General features: G+C 45.6%; 1 protein-coding gene across 9 annotated transcripts in view; it reads left to right on the top strand.

The window, feature by feature from the left end:
- KDM5C (lysine demethylase 5C) overlaps nucleotides 1–9,015 on the top strand; it is a 32,698-nt gene extending 23,683 nt beyond the window's left edge. For 2 of the 9 annotated variants that reach the window (XM_029240382.1, XM_029240381.1), the window contains exons 15-26: nucleotides 1,884–2,065; nucleotides 2,155–2,279; nucleotides 2,408–2,555; nucleotides 3,179–3,284; nucleotides 4,009–4,367; nucleotides 4,980–5,118; nucleotides 5,617–5,796; nucleotides 5,952–6,089; nucleotides 6,276–6,875; nucleotides 7,155–7,224; nucleotides 7,363–7,562; nucleotides 7,671–9,014. In XM_029240382.1, the coding sequence (XP_029096215.1) occupies nucleotides 1,884–2,065; nucleotides 2,155–2,279; nucleotides 2,408–2,555; nucleotides 3,179–3,284; nucleotides 4,009–4,367; nucleotides 4,980–5,118; nucleotides 5,617–5,796; nucleotides 5,952–6,089; nucleotides 6,276–6,875; nucleotides 7,155–7,224; nucleotides 7,363–7,562; nucleotides 7,671–8,030 (2,607 nt within the window). In that variant the 3' untranslated portion in view covers nucleotides 8,031–9,014. Of the gene's footprint in view, nucleotides 1–1,883; nucleotides 2,066–2,154; nucleotides 2,280–2,407; nucleotides 2,556–3,178; nucleotides 3,285–4,008; nucleotides 4,368–4,979; nucleotides 5,119–5,616; nucleotides 5,797–5,951; nucleotides 6,090–6,275; nucleotides 6,876–7,151; nucleotides 7,234–7,362; nucleotides 7,563–7,670 lie in introns of all 9 variants that reach the window. The other 7 variants (XM_029240376.1, XM_029240375.1, XM_029240379.1 and 4 more) reach the window with 7 other exon arrangements.
- The last annotated feature ends 17,650 nt before the right edge of the window (nucleotides 9,016–26,665 follow it).

Below are 26,665 nucleotides of genomic sequence, written 5' to 3'. Positions count from 1 at the left end.
TTTTCCAAAGTGACTGCACCAATTCGCATTCCCACCGCAGTGCACAAAGGTTCCTTTGTCTCCACATTCTCTCCAACACTTGTTATCTCTTGTCTTTTTGATAATAAGCCATTCTGACAGGTGTGAGGTGATAATTATGGTTTTGATTTGCATTTCCTGATGATTAGTGATGTTGCACATCTTTTCATGTACCTATTGGCCATTTGTATGTCTTCTTTGGAAAAACGTCTATTCAGGTCCTTTGCCCAATTTTTATTCGGATTGTTTGGTTTTTTGCTGTTGAGTTGTATGATTCCTTTATATATTTTGGATATTAACCCTTTAGCAGATAGACAGTTTGCGGATATTCTCTCCCGTTCCATGGTTGCCTTTTGATTTTGTTGATAGTTTCTTTTGCTGTGCAGATGCTTTTTAGTTTGATGTAGTCCCACTTATTTATTTTTGCTTTTGTTGCTTGTGCTTTTTAGGTATCACGTACAAGAAATCATTGCTAAGACCAATGTCCAGGAACATTTTCCCTATATTTTCTTCTAGGAGTTTTATGGTTTCAGGTCTTATGTTTAAGTCTTTAATCCATTTCAAGTTAATTTTTGTGAGTGATATAAGATAAAGGTCCAGTTTCATTCTTCCGCATATGATTATCCAGTTTTCCCAGGACCAGTTATCAAAGAGACTATCCTTTCCCCATTGAGTATTCTTGGCTTCTTTGCCAAATATTAGTTAACTATATATACGAGAGTTTATTTTGGGGCTTAATTCTGTTCCATTGGTCTGTTTTTATGCCATTACCATACTGTTTTGATTACTTCAGCCTTGTAATATAGTTTGAAATCAGGAAACTTCATACCCCCAGCTTTGTTTTTCTTTCTCAAGATTACTTTGGCTATTCAGGGCCTTTTGTAGTTCCACTATTCTAAGTGCTAAGATACTTTTCTAGGTCCTTAGTCACTTTACCTTTGTTAATCCTCATAACAACCCAATGACGATAGTACTGTTGTCTCCATTTTACAAAGTAGGGAAACTGAAACCCAGAGAGGTTTAAATAATTTACTCAATATCAACGCAGCTAGGTTTGTAATGTTCAGTGGACTCATCTTATGAGCAGGATTTGTAATGTGCAGAGCGCATTTGTGGCGGAGCGGGATTTGTAATGTACAATGGACTTATGCAGAAGTTAGGTTGGTATAGAAGACAAAAATGTTAGAATCAAAATTTCCCTCTAAAATCCCTAAAATTGCCCATAATGTATAGCATTATATTGTCTTTCAATTACTCCAAGATAGCTGGCTTTTCCTCCATTTTTGGAAGGGATTGCTTTTTCTTCATCTAATCAACAGATAAAGTCATTGGCTTAGGTTTGGAGGCCATGTTTTTTTTGGGGGGGGAAATTGTATCTTTAAACACTGAACACAAGCACGTAGAGTTTATTTCTCTAAGTTATAGATGTGTGTGCAGTGTGCTGATAAAGCAGCCAGCACAGTGCCTGGAACACAGTGGGCGCTGAGTGCCTGGAAGCTAGCATTATTCCCCAGTACATGGCACTTCTCTTGGCCACTTCCACATATTGCCATCTCTCTGGAGCCTTGGTCCACCACTTTCCTCACCTTCTCTCACCCCGAAGGTCCTTTCTGCTGATCTGATCTCACCTGATTTTTCTCCCTCTCAGCCCACACTGATCTTACCCTGCTTCATGTGATTCCCCCAGCTTTGAGAGTTTGGACTTCACAAAGGCAGTGTGCTCTGTGGAGTTTTGTCTCCCCCACAGCTCTTAGCACAGATTTGAGTCTAATGTGGGGCTCAGTGAGTCTACTGTGGGGCTCAGTGGTGGCTGAGTTAGGGGTTTCTGCAGCCCTCTTCTTGTTCTATATAATGAACACCCCCAGGGCATCACGGAAGCTGAGCGAGAGGCTTTTGAGCTGCTCCCGGATGATGAGCGCCAGTGCATCAAGTGCAAGACCACGTGCTTTCTATCAGCCCTAGCCTGCTATGACTGCCCAGACGGCCTTGTCTGCCTTTCCCACATCAATGACCTCTGCAAGTGCTCCAGTAGCCGGCAGTACCTGCGGTGAGCAGGGGGCCTACCTGGAGGAAGTGGGCTGAGGAGGGGGATGCAGAACTGGGCCAGATGTGCTCTTCCCTGCCCTCTTCCTCCAGATATCGGTACACCTTGGATGAGCTCCCTGCCATGCTCCATAAGCTGAAGGTCCGGGCTGAGTCCTTTGACACCTGGGCCAACAAAGTGCGAGTGGCCCTGGAGGTGGAGGATGGGCGGAAGCGCAGTGAGTGATGGGGGGACGGAGGGACTCCACAGGCAAGTTCTATTCCCTTTTCTTCTGTACTCCCCCACCCCCTTCCTCTGCCTTTACTCAATACTGCCTACTCCTTGCTGCTCTCATTCTCTCTCCAGGCCTTGAAGAGCTGAGGGCACTGGAGTCTGAGGCCCGTGAGCGGAGATTTCCTAACAGTGAGCTGCTGCAGCGACTAAAGAACTGCCTGAGCGAGGCAGAGGCTTGCGTGTCCCGGGCTCTGGGGCTGGTCAGCGGCCAGGAAGCTGGGTATGGAAGCATGAGGCGTTGGGCACAGGTAGCCTGCTGAGGAGCCAGCACCTAGGAGAAGGACTATGGCGGGGGGAGGGGTGGACTCTGAGTACCATTAGGCAGATGACATCAGCAGGAAGCTGACAAGCACTGCAGTTGGAGGCGTTGGGGAGGGCAAGGAGGCCAGGCAACTAGAATGGAGGGGAGCGCCCCAGTGCTAAGAAAGCTAGGAATGTTTCTTTTTATCAGTACCTGAAGGTACTGATTTCAGAGAGGCCGAGGGATTTTGTGGGCAGGGAGGTGTTGTGGGAGGTTTAGGGACAAGAAAAGGACACAGAAGCATAAACTGATCATAGAGTTCACAGTAGAAGATGGATTAAAATTGTCCAGCTTCTGTTACCATCAATTTATAAGCTTCCCCCACCAAATATATACTATATTCCTCTCTTCTAATTCTTTCCCCCCATCATATGAACTTGCATGTATCTGAAAACCCTCCCTCTAACCTGGGCATTTGTGGGGAACTGTGAAGTATGAGAGGTCAAGGTGGGCAGGGATGAGGAAAGGTGTTGGGCCTTAGCACAGAGATGGAGGGAGGGGACTGGGTTTGGACTTGAAACCCTACATGTGAAACTCCATAGCCCCTACAGGGTGGCTGGTCTACAGATGACCCTGGCTGAGCTCCGGGCCTTTCTGGACCAGATGAACAACCTGCCTTGTGCCATGCACCAGATTGGGGATGTCAAGGTGAGGAAGGGTGGACTTGAAGTGCTGCTGAGGGATCGGGGTGGGGGGTTGGGGGACCTGAGCAGTAGGCCATTCTTGGCTTCTTTCAAAAGTTGCAAGTATTTGGGCAAGACAGGATGCACTTGTGAGAATAACAGGAGGTAAGAGGCAACGGGTTTTTAGCAAATTGCCTCTTAGAAATGGGATTTGAGGGGCAGGTGACAAGGGTACAGGTACAGGATGCATATAGTCAAGGGAAGGTTTCCTGGTGGAGGTGGAAGAGGAGAAAGGAAGTAACAAGGATGTTTGTGGGCCTGGAAAGCTGAGTCAAGTTCAGGAAGGTAGAGGAGTGGGATGGAGAGGGCAGTGGACACCAGTATGAGTGTAGAGATTGTGAGAAGGCCAAGCATAGCAGAGCATTTTTAGGACAGAGGGTCTCCTGATGCTATACATCAAAATCCTCTGGGGACTTAAATAAAGCACAGGCTCCTGACCAACCCCTATTAAGAATCTCAAGGAGTGGACCCAGAGATCTGCATTTTAACAGATGCCACAGGGTATTCTATCGGGCAGTGAGTGTTGGGAACCACTGCTTAGGGCCTGGCAAAGGAAGAGAGCCCAGCCCATGCTAGGCTTTCCTCGCAATTACTGGAGGGTAAGAAGGTAGGTAGGGCAGGGGTACGTGGTGGTGGGACTTCTGTGTGAGCCCTGCTGAGGATTTTGTTCTTTATCTGTGTCCTGGTAGGGTATTCTGGAACAGGTGGAAGCCTACCAGGTTGAAGCCCGTGAGGCCCTGGCCTCATTGCCCTCCAGTCCGGGGCTCCTGCAGTCCCTGCTGGAGAGAGGGCGGCAGCTGGGGGTGGAGGTACCTGAGGCCCAGCAGCTCCAGCGGCAGGTGGAACAGGCGCGATGGCTGGATGAGATGAAACGCACACTGGCCCCCTCAGCCCGAAGGGGCACCCTGGCTGTCATGCGGGGACTGTTGGTCGCGGGTGCCAGTGTAGCCCCTAGCCCTGCTGTGGACAAGGCCCGAGCTGAACTGCAGGAGCTACTGACCATTGCTGAACGCTGGGAGGAGAAGGCCCATCTCTGCCTGGAGGCCAGGTGGGTCTAGCTTCTTCCCCTCCCTGCTCTACCGCAACCTTCAAAGTTTAGCAGAGAAGCTGAAGATGATTCCCATGGGTGGCCTTGGGCACCAGACTCCTGTGTTGGTGTATTGACTATCCTCGCCTTTTTTGTTTCCTATCTTTTTTTTTTTTTTAAACTCCATAGTACACGTAGAGGCAGAGATAGTCTTACGGAGAAGCAGAGATGGACAGATACAGAGCTATATAGAGGACTAGCTCCACAGGCTGACGTGTGCACACACTCACAAGCACAAGTACCAAAAGGCAGATGGACAGGTGTCAGTAGAAAGACACCATGCATGGGACAGTCTGACAAAGTGCAGCACCAGGTTAATACTGCAGGTTGTGTGTGTAGGCACTGCCAACAGGCTGACAGACTGGTGGACAAGCAGAGGCATGGAGGTATGGCAGAAGTTGGGTGCGTGCAGTCTGGAGCAAGCAGGGACTGACAGCCATGCGTAGGCAAAATACAAGCAAATAGGCCCAAGCAGCAGCCCCAGGGGCTCATACCGCTGTATCTGGAAGTCAGGCTGGGCTTCTGGTTAGGCAGACCACCCCACACTGAGGCCTCTCTTTTCCCTACCTTTAGGCAGAAGCATCCACCAGCCACGCTTGAGGCCATAATTCATGAGGCAGAAAACATCCCTGTTCACCTGCCCAACATCCAGGCTCTCAAGGAGGCTCTTGCTAAGGCCCGGGCCTGGATTGCTGATGTGGACGAGATCCAAGTGAGGACCCTGTTGCACACCCCCCCCCCCGCCCCCGCCCCGTTCACCCGACACCTTCAGTCCAGCTGGGAGAGATGGCATACATTGCCTTGTGCTGGGTTGAGTTGGGTTGGCTAGAGAGAGGAAGGGGTCACAGCACATCGTGAGGAGGCAAAACGTGCTTGGTGAGCATTGTGAAGAAGGGTTGCAAGGCTGGCCTGAGGGAAGATAGGATGCTGGTTAGGATGAGAATGGTGGGGGGCAGGGAGGATAGAAGAGGCAAACCACAACAAAATAACTAGTCTGGTGGTCCTGGGGACTGACTGGATATCCAGAGGCTGAGCCAATGGATGTAGGAGTTGTAAGAGAGAGCCAGGTGGGTGTACCTTCCTTAGGATGATCCCTGTTTTTTCTGCCTCAAGACTGATTCCAGTCTGTCTTCCCAGCTCAGGGCCAGGCACAGAGTAGCATCATAGATGTTGGCAAGTTGAACTGAGCTTTCTCTTGCCCCTGTCCCAGAATGGTGATCACTACCCCTGCCTGGATGACTTGGAGGGCCTGGTGGCTGTTGGCCGGGACCTACCTGTGGGGTTGGAGGAGCTGAGACAGCTAGAGCTGCAGGTACTGACGGCACACTCCTGGAGGGAGAAGGCCTCCAAGACCTTTCTCAAGAAGAATTCTTGCTACACTCTGCTGGAGGTGAGGCCTAGGACCCTAACCCACAGCCTCTCCTGCCTCTGGCCCAGCTGTTGAGACAGCTCATATGAGTGGGGCTTTGGGGGTGCTGGGCAGGGGAGGGAGGGGGTGGGAGTGAGGGGAAGCCTGGACATTCCTCCTTTGTCTGCTTGCCTCAGGTGCTCTGCCCATGTGCAGACGCCGGCTCAGACAGCACCAAGCGCAGCCGGTGGATGGAGAAGGAGCTGGGGTTGTACAAATCTGACACAGAGTTGCTGGGGCTGTCTGCGCAGGACCTCAGGGACCCAGGCTCTGTGGTAAGGAGCTTGGGCCCAGATGGGGAGAAGAGCCTGGTGACAGTAGTGTCTGAGCCAGGTGGCCATGAGCAGCAGACTGCTTGCTCCCTGGGCCTCAGTTCTCCTGGTTTGGGAGTGGGGTATTCATGGTGCCAGAGAAGGAGGGTTGGGGTGCTGACCTCTCCTCCCCTGTCCTGGGCACGGCAGATCGTGGCCTTCAAGGAGGGGGAACAGAAGGAGAAGGAGGGAATTCTGCAGCTGCGTCGCACCAACTCCGCCAAGCCCAGTCCACTGGCATCATCGACCACAGCTTCCTCTGCAACCTCCATCTGTGTGTGTGGGCAGGTGCCAGCTGGGGTGGGAGCTCTGCAGTGTGACCTGTGTCAGGACTGGTTCCATGGGCGATGTGTGTCGGTACCCCGCCTCCTCAGTTCCCCAAGGCCCAGTCCCACCTCATCCCCACTGCTGGCCTGGTGGGAGTGGGACACCAAATTCTTGTGTCCGCTGTGCATGCGCTCACGGCGCCCACGCCTGGAGACCATCCTGGCACTGCTGGTAGCGCTGCAGAGACTGCCTGTGCGGCTGCCTGAGGGTGAGGCCCTGCAGTGCCTCACAGAGAGGGCCATCAGCTGGCAAGGCCGTGCCAGGCAGGCTCTGGCCTCTGAGGATGTGACTGCTGTGTTGGGACGGCTGGCCGAGCTTCGCCAGCGGCTGCAGGCTGAACCCAGGCCCGAGGAGCCCCCTACCTACCCTTCAGCCCCTGCCTCTGACCCTCTCAGAGAAGGCAGTGGCAAGGATATGCCTAAGGTGAGCTGCACAGCCCAGCTCTTTCGCCCTCAAATTCCTGTCTCCTAGCCCTCACCCTTACTTAGGCTCCAGCCCTGTCCCTGCTCTATGACTTTTGGTCTCCTTTGGCCTGGCCTCCCTGCCCCGTTCTGCCTCCTCTCCAGATCCCTGCAATGCTCCATGCCGGCAGCCTGTGTCTGCCCTCCTCCCGGAGGTGGAGGGTCCCAAGTCTGAGGTTGTGGGGGAGCAATCGGGCCTGGTTCTTCAGTTACCGCTACCAGTCCTTGCTCTCTTCGGCAGGTGCAGGGGTTGCTGGAGAATGGAGACAGCATGACCAGTCCCGAGAAGGTAGCCCCGGGGGAGGGCTCAGGTAAGAGAGGTAGGTTTAGGTGTGGGTAGGCTGTTTATTGGATTTCACCAGAGTGACCCACGTGGTCCTCGGCTCTGTCGGGGGGGAGGGTACGACCGGGAGCAGCCTCTAACCCAGCTTGTCCCCGCAACCCCTCAGACCTGGAGCTGCTATCCTCGCTGTTGCCACAGTTGACTGGCCCTGTGTTGGAGCTGCCTGAGGCAACCCGGGCCCCCCTGGAGGAGCTCATGTTGGAGGGGGATCTGCTTGAGGTGACCCTGGATGAGAACCACAGCATCTGGCAGCTGCTGCAGGCTGGGCAGCCTCCAAACCTGGAGCGGATCCGCACACTTCTGGAGGTGAGGAGAGGAGGGATCATGGGCAGGGATGGAAGGTCAGGCCAAGCAGGCAGGGAGCCCAGGCCTGACCACTGTCCCGCACTTCTCTTTGCCCGTTGGTGATCACAGCTGGAGAAGGCAGAGCGCCATGGGAGCCGAGCACGGGGCCGGGCGCTGGAGAGGCGGCGGCGGCGGAAGGTGGATCGGGGTGGGGAGGGCGATGACCCAGCCCGAGAGGAGCTAGAGCCAAAGAGGGTACGGAGCTCAGGGCCAGAGGCCGAGGAGGCCCAGGAGGAGGAGGAGCTGGAGGAGGAGACTGGGGGTGAGGGCCCACCCCTGCCCACCACTGACAGCCCCGGCACCCAGGAGAACCAGAATGGCTTGGAGCCAGCGCTAGGGGCCAGTTCAGGCTCCTCGGCCCCTTTCTCCACTTTGACTCCCCGGCTGCACGTGCCCTGCCCGCAGCAGCCGCCTCAGCAACAATTGTGACAGTGGCTGAGCCTAGCACAGACCCCAACAGAGACCCCTTGGCCTCAAGGATCCTCTTTCTGACCATCAGGCCTGCTTCTTGGGAGGTGGGCGAGTAGGGGGGATGGCCACCCCCCCACCCCAGCCCATCCCCGAGTCCCTTGACTTTTATATTCTGACTCCAAGGTATTGTTCAGACCTCAGCTCCTGGGGGCCGGCCCCTGGAGTCCCCCTCCCTGGTAGCCTCTAACCAGCATTCCCAGACACCTGAGGCAGATAGACAGATGGGCAGGTGGGCAGGGGGGTGGCTGGGGCTGGGCCGGCACCATTCCAGAGACACGGCCAGTGCATATGCAAACTGGGGGAATCTCCTCTCCCTTCTCTCCCCAGTTGTGGCCCTCGCCAGGCCATGCTACACTAACCTCACCTCTCCCTCTCACTCTTTCTCCTCCTTCCCCCCTTCTCCTGCCTCCCTCCTCCCTTTGCCTCCTTCTCCTCCCTTCCCCTGACTGTTCCACCCAGGAGGAGGAAACTTCACATAGCTGTGCTCACAGTTTTTTATTTTAAATGAATTTGGCTGGGGAGCTGAGCAGGGCTCCCTGTGATCTGAAGAAAGCTTTTGGTGCTTGTCCTCACTACCACCTTGATCTTCCCTCCATGTCCTGCCCTGTCTCCTTTCCTCCTCCTGGGTTCATGTTGTAATAAAAGAAGATTGTTGGTGTGTAATTAATTTGTTCAAAAGAAAAAAAAAGCAAAACAAGAAACTTGGTTCCAACTGAAGCCTATTTTAATTTTATTTTATTATTTTCCTCTTGTTAGAAATAAAACCCTTAGCAACATTTTTTGGAAACATGTTTCTGAAGTGCATTTCTCTGTGGTGGGGGAGAACAGTGTCAGATACTATTTTAGGCTTTGTGGGCCAAGAGGAAAAACCAAGTGGATAACCAGTGTTCCTAAGGCCATATACTGAGTACTTTATCCTTTCTCCTTTCCTCCTTTTTTTTTTTTTTTTTTTTTTTTTTCCCGGTACGCGGGCCTCTCACTGTTGTGGCCTCTCCCGTTGTGCTGTTGTGGAGCACAGGCTCCAGACGCGCAGGCTCAGCGGCCATGGCTCACGGGCCCAGCCGCTCCACGGCATGTGGGATCTTCCCGGACCAAGGCACGAACCCGTGTCCCCTGCATCGGCAGGCGGACTCTCAACCACTGCGCCACCAGGGAAGCCCCTAGAGGAACAGAATTTTAAGGATGAATTTCTGAATTGGTTCTGGGGTTTCTGGAATTGGCTTTCTAATCTGATTAGATTTTAGAGACACTAATGACTATCCCAGTAGTAAAGAGAGCACGGATATTCCATCGCATGAACTGCTTATAGAGATACACAAAATATTACCAGTGGATACTCATAATCAACCACTCATAAGAAGCAAGGATCTGGGTGACTGTGTATTTTTGAACATGTTTCTTAAATTAATGACTATAATGAGCTTGGCTGGTTGCTCCTAATGTTGCTCTACAAAGTGGGGAAAGTAAAGACCAGCTCAAGGATTTGAATTCCCAGCACAAGAGCCACATAAATGACCTGAAAGCTTCTAGGTGTGCCCTGGAGACCCTTATCTCCTGTAGTTGCAGGGCTGAGATTGCTGAAAATCAAACCCAGAATCTCATCCTGCAACTGGCTGAATTTCAACACAAGTTGAATTCCTGGCCTTACAGGGTGTGTCCCCTGTTAAAGTGAGAGAGCATGGATGGGGAACGAATAGGATCCTGAAAGTTGGAATGGTGAGCCCAGGTCTCCTTGAGGAACACTGCCAAAAGTTAATACTGTTAATCTTTCTCTCAGCCTTCCCCAAAGGGACCTACAGCCTTTTACCAGGGTAACCGTGCATTGAGTAAAAGGAAATAATCAGATCTTTGGGGGACTACTGGACACTGGCTCTGAACTGACACTGTTTCCAGGAGACCACTCTGGTCCGCCAGTCAGAGTAGGAGCTTATGGAGGTAAGGGGATCAATGGAGTTTTAGCTCAGCTCTGTCTCACAGTGGGCCTCGTGGGTTCCCAAACCCATCTTATGATTCTTTCCCCAGTCACAGAATGCATACTTGGAGTAGATCTACTCAGCAGCTGGCAGAATCCCTACATTGTTTCCCTGACCTGTGGAGTGAGGGCTATTATGGTGGGAAATTGCAAATGGAAGCCATTAGAACTGCCTCTACCTAGGAAAATAGTAAACTAAATGCAGTACTGCATTCCTGAGGGATTGCAGAGATTAGTTTCACCTTCAAGGACTTGAAAGATGCAGGGGTGGTGATTCCCATCATATCCCTATTCAACTCTATTTGGCCTGTGTGGAAGACAGATGGATCTTGGAGAATTGACAGTGGATTATTGCAAGCTTAACCAGGTGGTGACTCCGACTGCAGCTGCTGTACCAGATGTGGTTTCACTGAGCAAATTAACACATCCCTTGGTACCTGGTATGCAGTTATTCACCTAGCAAATGCTTCTTCTCCATCCCTGTCCATAAGGCCCACCAGAGGCACTTTGCTTTCAGCCAGCAAAGCCAGAAATACACCTTCACTGTCCTACAGTTGTATAACAACTCTCCAGCCCTATGTCATAATTTAGTTCGCACGTAGCTTTATTACCTTTCCTTTCCATGTGATATCACACTGGTCCATCACACTGATGACATTATGCTGACTGGATCTAGTGAGCAAGAAGTAGCAACTACTGTAGACTTACTGGTAAGGCATTTACACATCAGAAGGTAGGATATAAATCTGACAAAATTTAGCAGCCTTCTATGTCAGTGAAATTTCTAGGGGTCCAGTGGCATGGGGCATGTTGAGATAACCCTTCTAAGGTGAAGAGTAAATTATTGTAGCCGGAGGTCCTACAACTAAAAATGAGCCACAGTGCCTAGTGGGCCGCTTTGGATTTGGGATGCAACATAGTCACTTGGGTGTGTTACTCTGGCCCATTTACCAAGTGACCCAAAAATCTAGTTTTGAGTGGGGCCCAGAACAAGAGAAGGCTCTGCAACAGAGCTAGGCTTCTGTGCAAGCTGCCCTGTCACCTGGGCCATGTCATCCAGCAGGTCCAATTGTGCTTGAAGTGTCAGTGACAGATAGGGATGCTGTTTGGAGCCTTTGGCAGGCTCCTATAAGTGAATCGCAGCCCAGGCCTTTAGGATTTTGGAGCAAGATCCTACCATCATCCACAGATAACTACTCTCTTTTTGAGAAACAGCTCTTGGCCTGCTACTGGGCCTTAGTAGAGAATGAACACTTGACCATGGGCCACCAAGTTACCATGTGACCTGAGCTTCCCATCATGAACTAGGCATATGTGACCCACCAGTCATAAAGTTGGGCGTGCACAGCAACACTCCATCATCAAATGGAATTAGTATATACAATATATGATCGGGTCCGGGCAGGTCCTGAAGGCACAAGTAAGTTACATGAAGAAGTGGCCCAAATGTCCACGGCCCCCACTCCTACACTGCCTTCTCTCCCCCTACACTGCCTTCTCTCCTGCACCTATGGCCTCATAGGGAGTTCCCTACGATCAGTTGACAGAGGAAGAAAAGTCTCGGGCCTGGTTTATAGATGGTTCTGCACAACATGCAGACACCACCCTAAAGAGGACAGTTACAGCACTACAGCCCCTCTCTGGGACATTCCTGAAGGACAGTGGTGAAGGAGATTCCTCCCAGTGGGCAGAACTTTGGGCAGTACTCCTGGTTGTTCACTTTGCTTGGAAGAAGAAATGGCCACACATGTGATTACATATCGATTCATGGGCTGTGGCCAATGGTTTGGCTGCATGGTCAGGCACTTAGAAAGAACATGATTGGAAAATAGGTGACAAGGAAATTTTGGGAAGAGGTATGTGGATAGACCTCTCTGAATGGGCAAAAACCATGAAGATATTTGTATCCCATGTGAATGCTCCCTAAAGCGTGACCTTAACAGAGGAGGATTTTAATAATCAAGTGGATAGGATGACCCATTCTGTGGACACCAGTCAGCCTCTTTCCCCAGCCACCCGTCTCATCGCCCAATGGGCTCATGAACAAAGTGGCCAAGGTGGCAGCAATGGGGGTTGTGCAGGGGCTCCGCAACATGAACTTCATTCATTAAAACTGACCTGGCTACGGCCACCACCGAATAACCCATTTGCCAGCAGCAGAGACCAACGCTGAGCCCCCTCTACAGCACCATTCCCCGGGGTGATCAGCCTGGTGGCAGGTTGGTTACACTGGACCACTCCCAGCACGGAAGGGGAAGCATTTTGTCTTTACTGGAATAGACAATCTGGATGAGGGTTTGCCTTCCCTGCACTTAGTGCTTCTGCTAAAACCACTACCCATGGACTTACAGAATGCTTTCTTTTATGTACCATGATGGTGTTCCACACAGCACTGATTCTGATAAAGGAACTCACCAAAAGTGCAGCAATGGGCCCATGCTTATGGAATTCACTGGTGTTACCACGTTCCTTACCATCCCAAAGCCGCTGGCCTGATGAATAGTTGAATGGCCTTTAGAAGAGTCAGTTACAGGGTCAGTTAGGTGGCAATGCCTTGCAGGGCTAGAGCAGTATGTGATGTTGTTTCTCCCATAGTCAGGATTCATGGGTCCAGGAATCGGGTAGAAACAGGAGTGGCACCACTCAAATTATCCCTGGTGACTCACTAGCAAAATGTTTGCTTCCCGTTCCCATGACCTTATGCTCTGTTGGCCTAGAGGGCTTAGTCCCAAAGGGAGGAATGCTTCCACAAGGACACACAACAATGATTCCACTGAACTGGGAGTTAAGACCAGCTGCCCCACCACTTTGGGCTCCTCATGCCTCTGAATCAATAGGCAAAGAAGGGAGTTACTTTGCTGGTTGGGGTGACTCATCTCGACTACCAAGGGAAAACTGGGCTGCTACTCCATAACAGAGGTAAGAAAGACCATGTCTGCAACACAGGAGATGCCCTAGGTATCTCTTAGTATTATATATCCTGTGATTAAACTAAATGAAAAACTACAACAACCCAATCCAGGCAGGATTAGTAATGGTCCAGATCCTTCAGGAATGAAGGACTGCGTCACTCCATTGGGTAAAGAACTACGACCAGCTGAGGTGCTTGCTAAAGGCAAAGGAAATACGGAATGGGTAGTGGAAGAAGGTGGTTATAAATACCAGCCATGACAATATGGTCATTTACAGAAATGAGGACAACTTTCATGACTAGTGTCTCTTTATTTTGATATATATATATATATATATAAAATCTTTGTTTTCTTCCCTTTCTTATCCCCTTATCATGTAAAATAAGATGTATTCACTTTATATCATAATATTTAAGTATTGTTAACTTTACATCATAGTATTTAAGTTATGGGATGTCAAAGAGAAGAGTAAACATCACACAAGGACTTTACCTCCTCTTCTGGGGAAGGGGTTAGTGCATTTTTGGTTGTATACAGGATAGTTGTATCATGTTAGGTGGAAGGATAACCTTTTTATTATCTTCATTTGGAGATTAAGTGTGATTTAAGGAGATGCCTATGAGTGTCAAGTTGACAGGGGGTGAACTTGTGATGGTTAATTCTATGTATCAACTTGACGGGGCCACACACTGCCAGCTATTTGGCCAAACATTATCCTGGGTGTTCCTGTGAGGGTGCTCTGGGATGAGATTAACATTTGAATTGGTAGACTGAATAAAGCAGATTGCCCTCCCCAATGTGTGTGGGCCTCATCCAATCTGTTGAAGGTCTGAATAGAACAAAAAGCCAGACTTTCCCCAGATTAAGGGAGAATTCTTTCTGCCTGACTGCCTTTGAACTGGGACATCAAGATTTTTCTTGCCTTTGGATTCGAAATGAAACATTGGCTCTTCCTGGGCCTTTGGATGGGAACTACACCATCAATTCTCCTAGGGCTCCTGCTTGCCCACTCACCCTACAGATCTTGGGGCTTGTCAGCCTCCATAATTGTGTGACCCAATTCCTGTAATAAATACCTCTGTCTCTCTCTGTCTGTCTGTCTGTCTGTCTCTCTCTCTGCACCCCCCCCCCCCCATTCTATTGGTTTTGTTTCTCTGGAGAACCCTAATACAGATTTGGAAACAAATATTTTTATAAATTAAATCTATTTATATGTTAGGTTCTCAAAAATGATATTTAATATTAGGATGCATGAAGAGTACTTAAAATGAACTTCACTGACATTTAAAAAATCCACATGTGGTAAATGAAATATTAATTTTTGGTTAACTTCATAATGAAAATTCTAAAACTTTTAAATATTCAAAATAAATATTACTTATACTCACATATGAACATATTTTGAATAACAGCGTTTTTGAAGTGATAAGGGCCTATAACAGCCCATTCTGACTTAAATAATCCCATTATTATGTTTTCATATTTTTTTTCTAAAAGTAAATGATAACCCAGAATGAAATTCCATCAAAAATCAGCATTTGGTTCATTGTTAACATCAAAATCCAGTAATACAAAGAGATGGGGAAAAAGAGAAATTGGGGAGAGAGAGTGACAGAGAGAAAGTAGAGAGAGAGAAATAAAGAATAAGAGAAGGGACAGAGGAAGGAAGAAAGGAAGGAAAGAAGGTAGGGAGAGAGGGGAAAGAGAGAATGGGAGATAACAACAGAGAAAATAAACAAAATTAATGATGTTCCTTATAGCAGCACCTACTAATAGATGCTGATGATTCTGATAAGATATAACTTCCATAACTTCTGTATTACTAGAAAAAAATGTAAAAAAATTAAAACCCCAGATTGAATCTAATAAAAATTTAAATATTACACTTATGCACACAAAACAAATTATCTTGATGAGCAGGAGCAAAGTAAAAATCATATTAAGTGGAACGATTCCCAGAGAAGGTCAGAGTGTTGCATAGTGCAGCCTGCACAGAGCCGCTCTCTGATGGTGGAAGCTACGCATGGAGTCTTTCCTGGCAGCATAATAATCATGGGATCTAGAAGTTCACAGAGAAAACCACGCGAGTACTGTACTGTTCAAATATAGTTTCAAAGTATTTTAAAACCGGTTTAAAAAACCAGTTGTAAATGTTAGAGATATTTTTAAAACATTTGTCATTATTTTTAAAGTTACAGCTATCAATAACTCCCACCCGTGGAACTGATTTGCAGCACTGTAGGGTTCCTGGACACATGTGCTGGGAAAATCCACTTTAAAGGGTGAAGGCTTGTATTTTTGCCCTTGGAAGCTTCTCATTTGAAGAGACATACGTTTAGTTTTTTGCCTTTTCTTTTTGGGTTTAATGCTGTGATGAACACCCTCACATATGTCCCCTTATATATGTGTGTATTTCCCTAAGATTTATTATACTCAGGGGCAGAACTGTTGGGTCATACAATATATGCATATTTCATTTGGCAAGGTACTGCCAGACAGCCTTCAGAATGGCTGCCCAAGTCCACACTCCCACCAGCCACACAGGTGGGTTTATAGGTCCTTAGAGCCTCACCAGCACTTGGCATTATCCTGCTTTCTAATTTTGTCAGTCTCATAAATGTAAAGTTATATCTCACGGTTATTTTAACTTCTCAGATTTCCAATGATCTTGAATACCTCATCATATATGCTGTTGGTTTTTCAAATTTCTTCTTCTGCAAACTGTCTGTTCTATGCTTTGCCCAACTGGTGGTGGTGGTCTCTTTTTTGTTGATCCACAGGAAGCCTTTGGATACTCTAGATATCAAATCCCTTGTTGATTTAGACATTGCAAATACCTTCTCCCAATTTGTAGGTTATCTCTTACCTTTGTCCATAGTGTCTTTCATCAAGCACAAATCCTTAATTTTGATGTAAGCGAATCAATCAACTCTTTACCATATGCGTTATAGTCTTGCAGTTTTATCTAATAAGTCATTCCAAGCCCCTAGGTCACAAAGATATCCTCCTACAATTTCTCTTATTAACATTAGAGTTTTATCTTTCACATTTAGGTCCTCTATCTAGAGTCCATTTTTTTACATGGTGTGAGGCAAGGGTCTGGTTTTATTTTTCTCCAAGTCAAGAGTCAGTTTTTTCAACACCATCAACTGAAGCAACTGTCTTTTCTCCATTGATCTGTTATACACTAGGTTCCTTTATATTCACAGGTCTGTATCTATGCTGTTCTATTGGCCTACTTTTCTATTTTTGTGCCAGTGCCACACTGTTTATATTACTAAATTCAAAGAAATAAGAAAGAAATGATAATGATAAGGCAGAAATAAACGACATAGAGAACAACAGACAATAGTGAAAATTGACCAAACCAAAATTGGTTTTTGAAAAGACTCATAAGGGAGACAGACCTCTGACAAGAGTGATCAAGAAAAAAAGGGGGAAGGGGGAGAAAAATACAAAAGCAAAATGCAGAATTAAGTTCTTTTAAAAGACGAATTATGAATGATATGCCAATGAATTTGAAAATCTGGATGAAAAGGATACATTCTTAGAAAAATATAACATGCTAAAATAGGCACAAAAGAAAGGTCTTGAATAGTCCAGCAAGTATTAAGGAAACTGAAATGGTAGTCAAGGAACTCTCCTCCTTCAAAACCCTAGTTGATTTTATAGGTGAGCTGTAGCAAACTTTCAAGTTTCCAATCTTATGCATAATAACAAAAGAGTGAAACCTATCCATTTAATTTTTTGAGCTTAGTGCAACCTAGATTGCAAAACCAGATAAGGAGAACAAAGAAAAGAAAATTCTAGGGCTGTTTCATTTATGAAATGAAAATCCCCAATAAAATGTTAGCCAACAGACATTAACAGTATATTCAAAGGTATAGATTATAACCAGGTAGAGTTTACCCCAGGAATATAAGGATGTTATGGTTCAATATCAAAAGTCACTATATAAATGGTCTAAAGGATAAAAGTCATAAGATTAGTTCAATTGATGCAGAAAAAAATCATTTGATATATTCCTTTTACGTTGAAATTAGTGCATTATCTTGATTTTTGAGAACTGTGTAGGTGGGTTCCATTAGTAGTGAATCCCATTTCAGGAGAGTAAAAGGTACATTGGGTCTGATGAGTTGAGACTTACTGCTCTCAGGTGACACTGAGGCATATCGAGGACCAACAGGACAGTCTAGTTTCCCTATGGATGGTACAGCCTGGGAAGTGACAGTTCAAGTTATTTGTTGTCAATGGTGGGTGAAGACAGAGTTTTGGGGAATTGGAGTGTCCTGAAACAGAGAAACAAAGAGATGCTCAGATCAATCTCAGAGGAGTCTGAGCTGGATTCATGGAGAAGATGATGGTGGGTTTAGAACTCTGAGATGAAAGGGGTGACATATTCATTAATGTGGTGTGGGTCCTGAATGTGGTGGCAGACCTGTTGGCTCTTAGGAATAAATTGCCTTTCTTACCAGGAGGACAGGGCTATTGCATAGACTCTGAGTTGGTATTAAGATGCCATGTTTGAGTGGATAACAACAAGGTCCTACTGTATAGCACAGAGAAGTATATTCAATATCCTGTGATAAACCATAATGGAAAAGAATATTAAAAGAATATATATATATATATACACACACACACACATAACTGAATTACTTTGCTGTACAGCAGAAATTAAAACACTGTAAATTAACTATAATTTTTTTAAAAAAGATGCCATGTTTGAGGAGGACGTTGATGACAGGCTCTTTGGGACAGGAAGGCGGTAGCATATGCTGTGTAACTTTGATTTTAATGGGAATGTCCTAAGCAGCTGCTCCCCCTTGTTAAGGTCAGCTTTGACTGGGACATCTGTAAGAGCCCAACCCAGAAAGTTGGCTACTGTGGATCAGATCAGGTTGTTACAGAGGGCATTATACTCCAACTGGCCTACAGCACATCACTATGCTTCATTTGTAAGTAGTATTTCTACCTGGTATGTTAGTAGACACACAGGGGTGAGGCAGGAAGGTATATTGTATATAACACAGTAATAGGGAGCCATTTCCTAAGATTAGGGATAATTGGCTTTATCTCAATTTCAATCCCAGCGAACAACAGACCTAACGAGGCAAACTGAGCATGGGGAGACTAGGTAGAGCAGATGGCCTTAGTATTGAGGGGGAAATGCCCATTTGCCAGTCAATGGAGACGGGGATGCTAGGATTGGGGGATAAAACGAAACAGTGTGGCTAGGAGTGATGTGAGTAGACTCAGCGTAACCCCCATGATTCTTTTCCAGGCTGAGGATGGCTGAGGTTTACTCAAGCACTCATTTTCCCAACTGCCAGCTTTTTGTTTCTTGTTTTTAAAACTATAGAGGAAATTTCTTTTGCTTCTTCTGCTCTTCTAGGGACATGACTTTAGTCTCCTGTTTTCTCTGCTTGTTTTTGAGTTTTATTGTGAAATGGGCTGGTGTGCCAAGGGCTGTATTGGAATCCTCCAGGAACGTTGGGTAGGAGTCTACAGATAAAACTTTGGAGAGACGACCACTCAGAGGGGCCTTCAAAATCCTCCGCCTTGGGAAATTTTCTGTAGCAACCCTTTATTATAATAATCTTCATGTGATTTGACTTTGCACCTGTTGGTTTTGGACAGATTTATAAGGCCCAGCTGCTTTATTCAATATTCAAATTCAATATTCAGGTGCAGAAGGTAGAGGAAACTGTACTCCACGTTATCTTTGACCACTAGAATGGATGTCTTTTTATTTATTTATCCATGCATTCCATTTTCTCTTCATTCTCTACTCCCATTTCCAACCCTCTGCCTCCATAGGTAGATATTCTAATGTGTTCACTGTGATTCTCTTCGATTCTATGTGTTCTGTCAGGTGTAAATATTATTGGGTTTGAAAACTGTGTTTCTTTGAAAATTTTAACTGCATTCAACATATAGAAAAGTTTCTAAAACTTACTTGTACAGTTTAAGGAAGAATAATAAAACATCCATATACCCACCAACCAGGTTCAGAACTAGAACTTTACAGTATTTTAGAAGCCGCCTGTGTATCCCTTCACATACCTCCTTCCCCTGCCCCAGAGGAAACCATTATCCTGACTTTTGTGTTACTCATTCCTTTGCTTTTCATTATAGTTTACCTAAATAATATATATTATTTTGTTTTGAAAACCGGAGTGGCAAACACACACCTAGCTGGTTACTGAAGTTACTGTTAGGTAAAGATACCCAGGAAGGGATAAGCTGAACAGTCTCTCGGTCATAGTCCGGCTCCAGCTTCCCTAAGAGTTTAAGAGCCGAGTCTAGGGAGGTCATCGGGGTGAGGTCACATGTGAGTCCAGGGAAACACACATGGCTCACCACAGTCAGGGCACCAGAGGGCTGTTGTGCAGACCAGAAAAATTAGTTGTCTGGTAACAATATGGTTTGATGGGGAGTGGGCCCCTCTGACTTCTCTACTTCTCATCTCCCCATGACCTGCTCCCCCCGCAAGAGCAGAAGACAGCAGATAACTTCTGTTGGGTGGAATGTATGTGCATGCCCGATCCAGGCTGTGCCGTACTTGGAGGGAGGGGGTGCAGGAGCTTCGGCAGCATGTGGTCAAATTTGCAAAGTCCAGATATTCTGAGTCAGGCTCACCTGGGCATTCTGTCCTCAGGTTGACAGAGGACAGATGGGGCTGTTTCCTCCTTAGTGAAGAGCAGATGCTAAAGGATGAATGCCATAGAGAGTAGGTGACCTAAGACAAAGGAATACATGCTTCCTGTTTATTTTTTTCTTTCTCCCTTGCTTGTTTTGTTTACTCCCTATTATCCACACTCCCGTTCCACCCCAAATCCTACCTCATAGGCATACCTTTTTTTTTTTTTTTTTTTTTTGCGGTACGGAGGCCTCTCACTGTTGTGGCCTCTCCCATTGCGGAGCTCCGGACCCGCAGGCTCAGCGGCCATGGCTCACGGGCCCATCTGCTCCGCGGCATGTGGGATCTTGCCGGACCACGGCTCAAATCCGTGTCCCCTGCGTTGGCAGGTGGATTCTTAACCACTGCGCCACCAGGGAAGCCCGAGCATCTTTTCTTATGCCCGTTAGTTTTTTCAGTTTTCTACTTCAGGAAATCGCTTGTTCATATCCTTTGTAGGCCTGTTTGTGGAGGCCCCTCTACTGTTTTTCCAGTGTGGGCTCTACTGACAGCACTGATCCTGTGGGAAGGCTGGACCCTAACCAAGGCTTCCGTACTCTGTAACACATTCTGTAGTGCCTTTGTATTTCCATATGAATTTTAAAAATTTTTAATTAAAAAAATTTTTTGGCCACCCCACGTGGCATGTGGGATCTTAGTTCCCCAACCAGGGACTGAACCCGTGCCCCCTCCACTGGAAGTGCAGAGTCTTAACCACTGGACTGCCAGGGAAGTCCCTCCATATGAATTTTAAGGTTACCTTGTCAAGTTCTGCAAAAAAGCCTGCTGAGACTTTTAAAGGGATTATGAGGAATGTACAGATTGGTTTGGGGAGAATGGACATCTTAACAACACTGAGTTTTCTAACCCATGAACGAGGTGTATCTTTCCATTTATTTTGTTCTTCTTTCGGCAATACTGGTGTACAGGTCTTTCTGTCAGATATATTCCTAATTCATAGTTTTAGATGTTATTACAGCTGGAATTTAAAAAATTTCTATGTCCAATTGTTCATTGCTATATACAGTTGGCATATACAATTGTTTTGTGTATATTGATCTTGTATCTTGCAACTTGGGGAATTACTTATTAGTTCTAGTAGTTTGCTGTTTGGTAGATTCACTTGGATTTTCTACAGTCATGTCATCTTCTATAAAAATACAGTTTTATATAACTATAAAAATATAGTTTTTTATAACTATAAAAAATATAGTTTTACTTCCTCCTTTCCCATCTGGATGGCTTGCTTTTTCTTTTCTTTTCTTGATGTCTTGCATTTTCTTTTCTTGTCTGACTGCACTGGCAAGAACCTCCAGTACAATGCTGAACAGAAGTGGTGAAAGCAGACATCCCTGTGTTGTCTCTGATGTTGGGGGGGGTGAAACTTTCAGTCTTTCACCACTAAATATAGTGTTAGCTGTGGGTTTTTTGTAAATGCCCTATTATATCAGGTCGAGAGGTTCCCTTACATTCCTAGTTTACCAAGAGGTTTTCTTTTTAAATCAGGAATGGACATTAGATTTTGTCAAACGTTTTTCTGCATTTATTGCAATAATCATATGGCGTTTGGAGGGAGGTTGTTAACATGGTGAACTGCATCGACTTATTTTCTAATGTTACGCCAATGCTGCATTCCTGAGATAAACTCCACTTGGTTGTGATATCTTTTTAAATACATTGCTGGATTTGATTTGATAAAATCTTGTTTAAAATTTTTGCATCTCTTGAACTTTCACTTTTGACTCTTTCCTCAAATATGCCTCCCCACCAAGCACTTATTTTCAGTATGACTCACTCCTCCTGTTCATATCCTCTAGATTGTGTCTGAGATAGTTACTGAGGCTGGGAATTTTCCCAAACTCAGAGAAGGCCCAGGAGAATTTAGAACAAAGACTGAAAGCATTTCTGATGTGGTCAGTCCTACCTCTGAGAGTGTGAATCAACTCCTGGGAGCAGACTTGCCCCTCAACAGAGTCATGTCCCCAGCCTGAAGAGCCATCACACCCTTTAAAGCCTCTCAGTACCTGACAGGTTAGTTCCAAAGAGAAAAGCACTATTAAATGCTTAGGAAATCCCTTACCCTAGATTAACCCTCACTGTCACTGCTCGCCCATTTGGTATTGTTCTGCTCCAATGAGGAAGTAGCCAATGTGGGTCACCTCTCAAGAGGGGCCTACCCTTAAACCCTGCTTCCCGTTTTCCCACTGAAGAACCCTAACCCATCCTGACTACCTAATGAACTTGATATCCCACAGCCTAAAGTACCCAAATAACTCCTCTAAATTCCCGACTTTGTGTTTTTCGTTAATGGCTTTTATTTTAAGATATTAGGAGAACACACAGGGCAAGATATACTCTGTGCTTTCCTCATTGCACCATAGAAGCTCTTCTTCTCCCTTCAATTCCCTCAGCACAAAAGTAATAATGGTAATAATAGCAAATGCATATATAGTGCTTACTATCTGCCAGACACTATTCTAAACACGTTAGATATATTTACTCATTAAATACCCTCAATAACTCTGTGAAGTAAGTACTATTATTATCCCCGTTTTTACAGAAGATGAAACTAAAGAATATAGAGGTGAAATGACTTGCCCAGGTATGAAATGGCAGATCTAGGATTTGAACCCAGGCAGTCTGGCTCTAGAGTATACTGCACTACCATGCTATCAAGTGACAACTGTGGCACTGACCCACGCTTAAACACTAATGGAGCCCCCCTCAATATCATACAAACTCTCTCTAGGGCTTCAGAATAGGTTATGTCTCTGGTATCTGTGATGCCTTTGGCCAAATCTGGTAGCCAGTGAGTGTTTCTCACTGCCACTGACACCCAAATACACATATTTGGAAACAAAAACTATGCAAGGAAAAGAACACTTTTTTGAAAGACACTATTATTTAATGTCCTCAGAGTGACAAGAAAAAATATTGTATTCATGAAGCAAGATCAGGAAGCTATACAAAGGGACATTCAGAGAACAACAATGATAAAAAGCCCTTAGAATCAAGCAACAATCAAAGAAGGATCTTCAAAGCAGCCAGAGAAAAAGAACACCTGAAAGAAAAAAGACAATTAGACTAACAGCAGACTTTTCAACAGTAATAGTGGAAACCAGAAGACAGCGCCATAATATTTTATAAGTGTTAAGAGAAAAAAAAAGGTAATTCAGAACTGAGTACCTAGCAAACCTATCTTTCAAGAAGAATAAAGTGAAATAAAGGCATTTACAGATAAAAAGATTCAGACAGTTTCCTGTAAAGAGATCTGCCCTAAAGGATCTTCTAAAGTATATATTTCAAGAAAGAAAATTATCCCCAAAAAGGAGGTCTGAGGTTTAAGAAGGAAGGTGAACAAATAAAATAGTAAACAAGCATTTAAACACTGCACAAAATAATAATATTGTTAATGTCCATCTAGTGTATATGTTAATATCTTCCTTAGAAAAGAAAATTATAAAATCCTTGTATTGTTTGGGTGGGGGATTACGATAATGTTTAACTTTAGACTTTAGGTTGAATGTGTATGGTAAATTTTCTAGACTAACCGCTAAAAAAATCTCTGGAGGGACTAATCAAGAAAAAAAGAGAAAAGGCACAAATAAATAATATGAACAATATAAAAGATACAGCAGAAATGACAAAATAAGAGGATACGATTAATTTGAAAACTTAGATGAACTGGACCAACTAATTTATTTACTGGATGAGCCCACTAATAAACTTGACCAGACAAACATGGTAGATGACGAAAGGTGCAAAAATCCTAAACAATTTATTAGTAAACCAAACGAATAAAAAAAGATTTAGCATAAGATGAAAATGTTGGGTTTACTCCAGAAATGCAAGAGCCAATTAACATTAGAAAGCTTCCATAACGAGGTAGCCCTATGACACTGAGGGGCCAGCTCAGTCCTCTTTGTTAGCCTTAGAGAGAGGGGGAAGCTAAAGGTAGGTCCCCTGGGGATGGGGGGGCAGTCTCTTGAGAGGGCAGGTTGGGGAGGAGTCTGGGGCCTGTGAAGGCTCCCACCTCGCATATATAACCTGCTACAAGAACACACATGATAACTCTGAGGTAGGTACAGTAACTTCATTTTACAAATGTTCTAAGGCTAAAAAAGGTTAGGAAACTTGACCAAGGTCCCAATGCTAGTAAGTAGTTGAGCTATAATCCAAAATCAGGTTGGTCTGGATCTTCAGCTCATGTTCTTAACCACTAGGCAGGCCACTGTCCCTTTAATATTGATAGTAGTAGGTGTTCAATAAATGGTAGCCAGGTGCCAGGTAACTCACATATGCTCTAACACCCACAACAACTATCCAACTCATTGGTATTCAACTCATTTTACTGATGAGGAAACTGACACTTAGAGAGGACAGGTGACATGGCTAAGGTCACACAACCAAGACATGAGGGCTCCATACCTTGAAGCTGGGCTTACCAGACTCCACAACCAACTTGTCCTAGATTATTACAGGTATGAATGAATCCCAGAGGAGGTGAACCCTAATGTCTGAGGACAAGACAGACAGGCCCTGCCCATTCCCTGAAAGATGAATAGTCTTTATGCCACAGCTGGTAGCAGGAGTCAGAAAAACTCCTCTCCACAATAAGATCTCCACACAAGGAGCTGAGGGAGACTCCATAACCTCCAGGACAGTGGGAATGACCCCAACCCCAGGGGAGTTACAAAGGAAGCAGGTAACATAGACACCATCATCTAGATAAGGAAGCCAGGAACACTGGAAGCTGGTATGAAAAAGTTTGTGGACAGTTGTGTCCAACCAACTTTTCATTACCTTTCTGAAGAGTTAACAGATTAGCATGTCAAGGGAGGTCACAAACTCCTCATGTCAGAATTTTGGTATGTGCCAGAGTCTCCTAGAATGATCTCGTAGAAAGAAAGGTGAACAGTGAATGCAGTTAGGTTGGTGTACACCATGCTGCTTCCCATCTTTGGGCCTTTGCCCATGCTGTACCCTTTGCCTGGGCTGCCCTCCTCTCCCTTGTTAGTCACCTAGAAGATTCCTACTCATCTTTTTAGAGTCAGTTCATATACCATCTCTTCCAAGAAACCTTCCTCGGTCCCCTGAGCTGGGTCATGTGTTCCATAGGGGCTCTCACAGTCTCTCGTACCCATCACTATTACTGCATTGACCACACTGCCCTGAAATGATGGTTCTGTGTCTGAGAACACACTTTGTTCATCTCTGTGTCCTCGGTGCGGAACCGGAGGCCTGATACATAGTAGGTGTTCAGTCAACTTTGCTCAAGTGAACTTATAACTAGCTGGCTGGTTAAACCCAGTGTGATAATGATTAATGAACTGATGTTGGCCCGGGGGGGGGTCTCTAGGGGTGTGCCACAGGGACCTGTGTGTATTGATGGCATTCTGATGAAATTAGTGGGTTACACAAAAACCAGGGGAGTAGGCCACACATTAAACAGAATTAGTATCCAAACAGTCATGGACAAACAGAAACACTGGAGCCATGCTGGCTCCCAAAGGGGTTAGGGAGAAAGTCAGGACTAAAACCTCACAATCTGTTGTAGCCTTTACAATGGAAAAAAGTTTTTCTGAGCTGAAACTTACTTCCGTGAAGTGTCCACCATTATGACAGCACTTACTATGTACCAGGCTTTATACCAGCTCCTGTACAATTCCCCCACAACCCAAGTACCACAGAAAAAGTCTAATGGGGGTGATCTGCTTGGCCTGGGGACCAAGAAACAGTTTCTCACAGGCAGGAGAAAAGAGGATCCTAGCTGGGACCAGAAGGCCTAATGAGAGCTGGGGCTTTGGTTTTCACTAAGTAACAGGCAGGCATGACAACACAGCAGTTTGAGGGCTGTTTGAAAAAGAGGCAGGTCCACCTTTAGGAGCCCAGGATACAGAGCGAGTCATACATGGGGCTTTGTTACCACCCTACCAACTCTGAACTTGCTTCTCAAAAGAACCCAGGAGCTACCCTCACTGCTTCTTTACAGCCCTCACCCTTCTGAACAATGACACCCAAGCTCCTTTGCATGCCATGAAAGGCGTTCATGCCTAGCCTAGTTCTCAATGCATTTCTCCCTCTATCCTCCACATTAATTCATTCATTAATTCATTCAGTTTATTCCACAAATATTTATTGAGTGTCTACTAAATATTACTATGCACTGTTCTTGGCACTAGAGATACAACAATGAACAAAACAAGAGTCCTTGCTTTGTGGAGCTTATAGTCTATTGTGGAGAGACAAACACTAATCACAATAAATAAATAAAGTATATCAGGTGGTGATCAGTGCTTTGTAGGAAAACACAACACATAAAGTAGGATAAGGGGATAGAAAGTGCTGGTGAATGGGGCTATTTTAGATATGTTTGTCAGGGAATGCTTCTCTAGGAAGGTGACATTTGAGCCTACTGGAAGTGGGTGGGCAAGTCATCAGATTATCTGGGAAGAAGAATGTTCTAGACAGTGAGACTAGCAAGTACAAAGGCTCTGAAGAGGGGGGATACATGACATGTTTAAGGAACAGCAAGGAGGCCAGTGTGGCTGGAGAACAGTGAGTGATGGGGAAAGTGATAGGAGGCAAGGTCAGAGAGATGATGGGGACAAGACTGTGTAAAGAATTTTGGGCCACAGTGAGGGCTTTGGCTTTTATTCTAAGGGAGCCGGGAGCCATGGGAGAATTTTGAGCAAAGGAGGGACATGATCTGATATGGATTTTAAAAAGAATTTCAGAGACTTCCCTGTGGTTAAGACTCCACACTTCCAATGCAGGAGGCACATGTTCGATCCCTGGTTGGGGAACTAAGATCCCACATGCCATGTGGCGCAGCCAAAAAATTAAAAAGTTTTTTAAAAAAAGAATTTCAGAGAAGAACTAGTAATGGTATTAGAACACCTGGCAAAGGAAAAAAAAACAGACAACTACTAGGAAAACAAAAAGGTATACAACAGAGGATATGTAATCAGACTGTACTATGTTGTTTGGATGTGAACAATATTTACAGTGCCATACTTAGACAAAC

The sequence above is a fragment of the Monodon monoceros genome, unplaced genomic scaffold (assembly GCF_005190385.1).
Source record: "Monodon monoceros isolate NGI ecotype Baffin Bay Population unplaced genomic scaffold, NGI_Narwhal_1 Super_Scaffold_22, whole genome shotgun sequence".
Lineage (NCBI taxonomy): Eukaryota > Metazoa > Chordata > Mammalia > Artiodactyla > Monodontidae > Monodon > Monodon monoceros.
The sequence above is the reverse complement of the archived record's forward strand: the minus strand, read 5'-3'. Positions and strand labels throughout refer to the sequence as shown.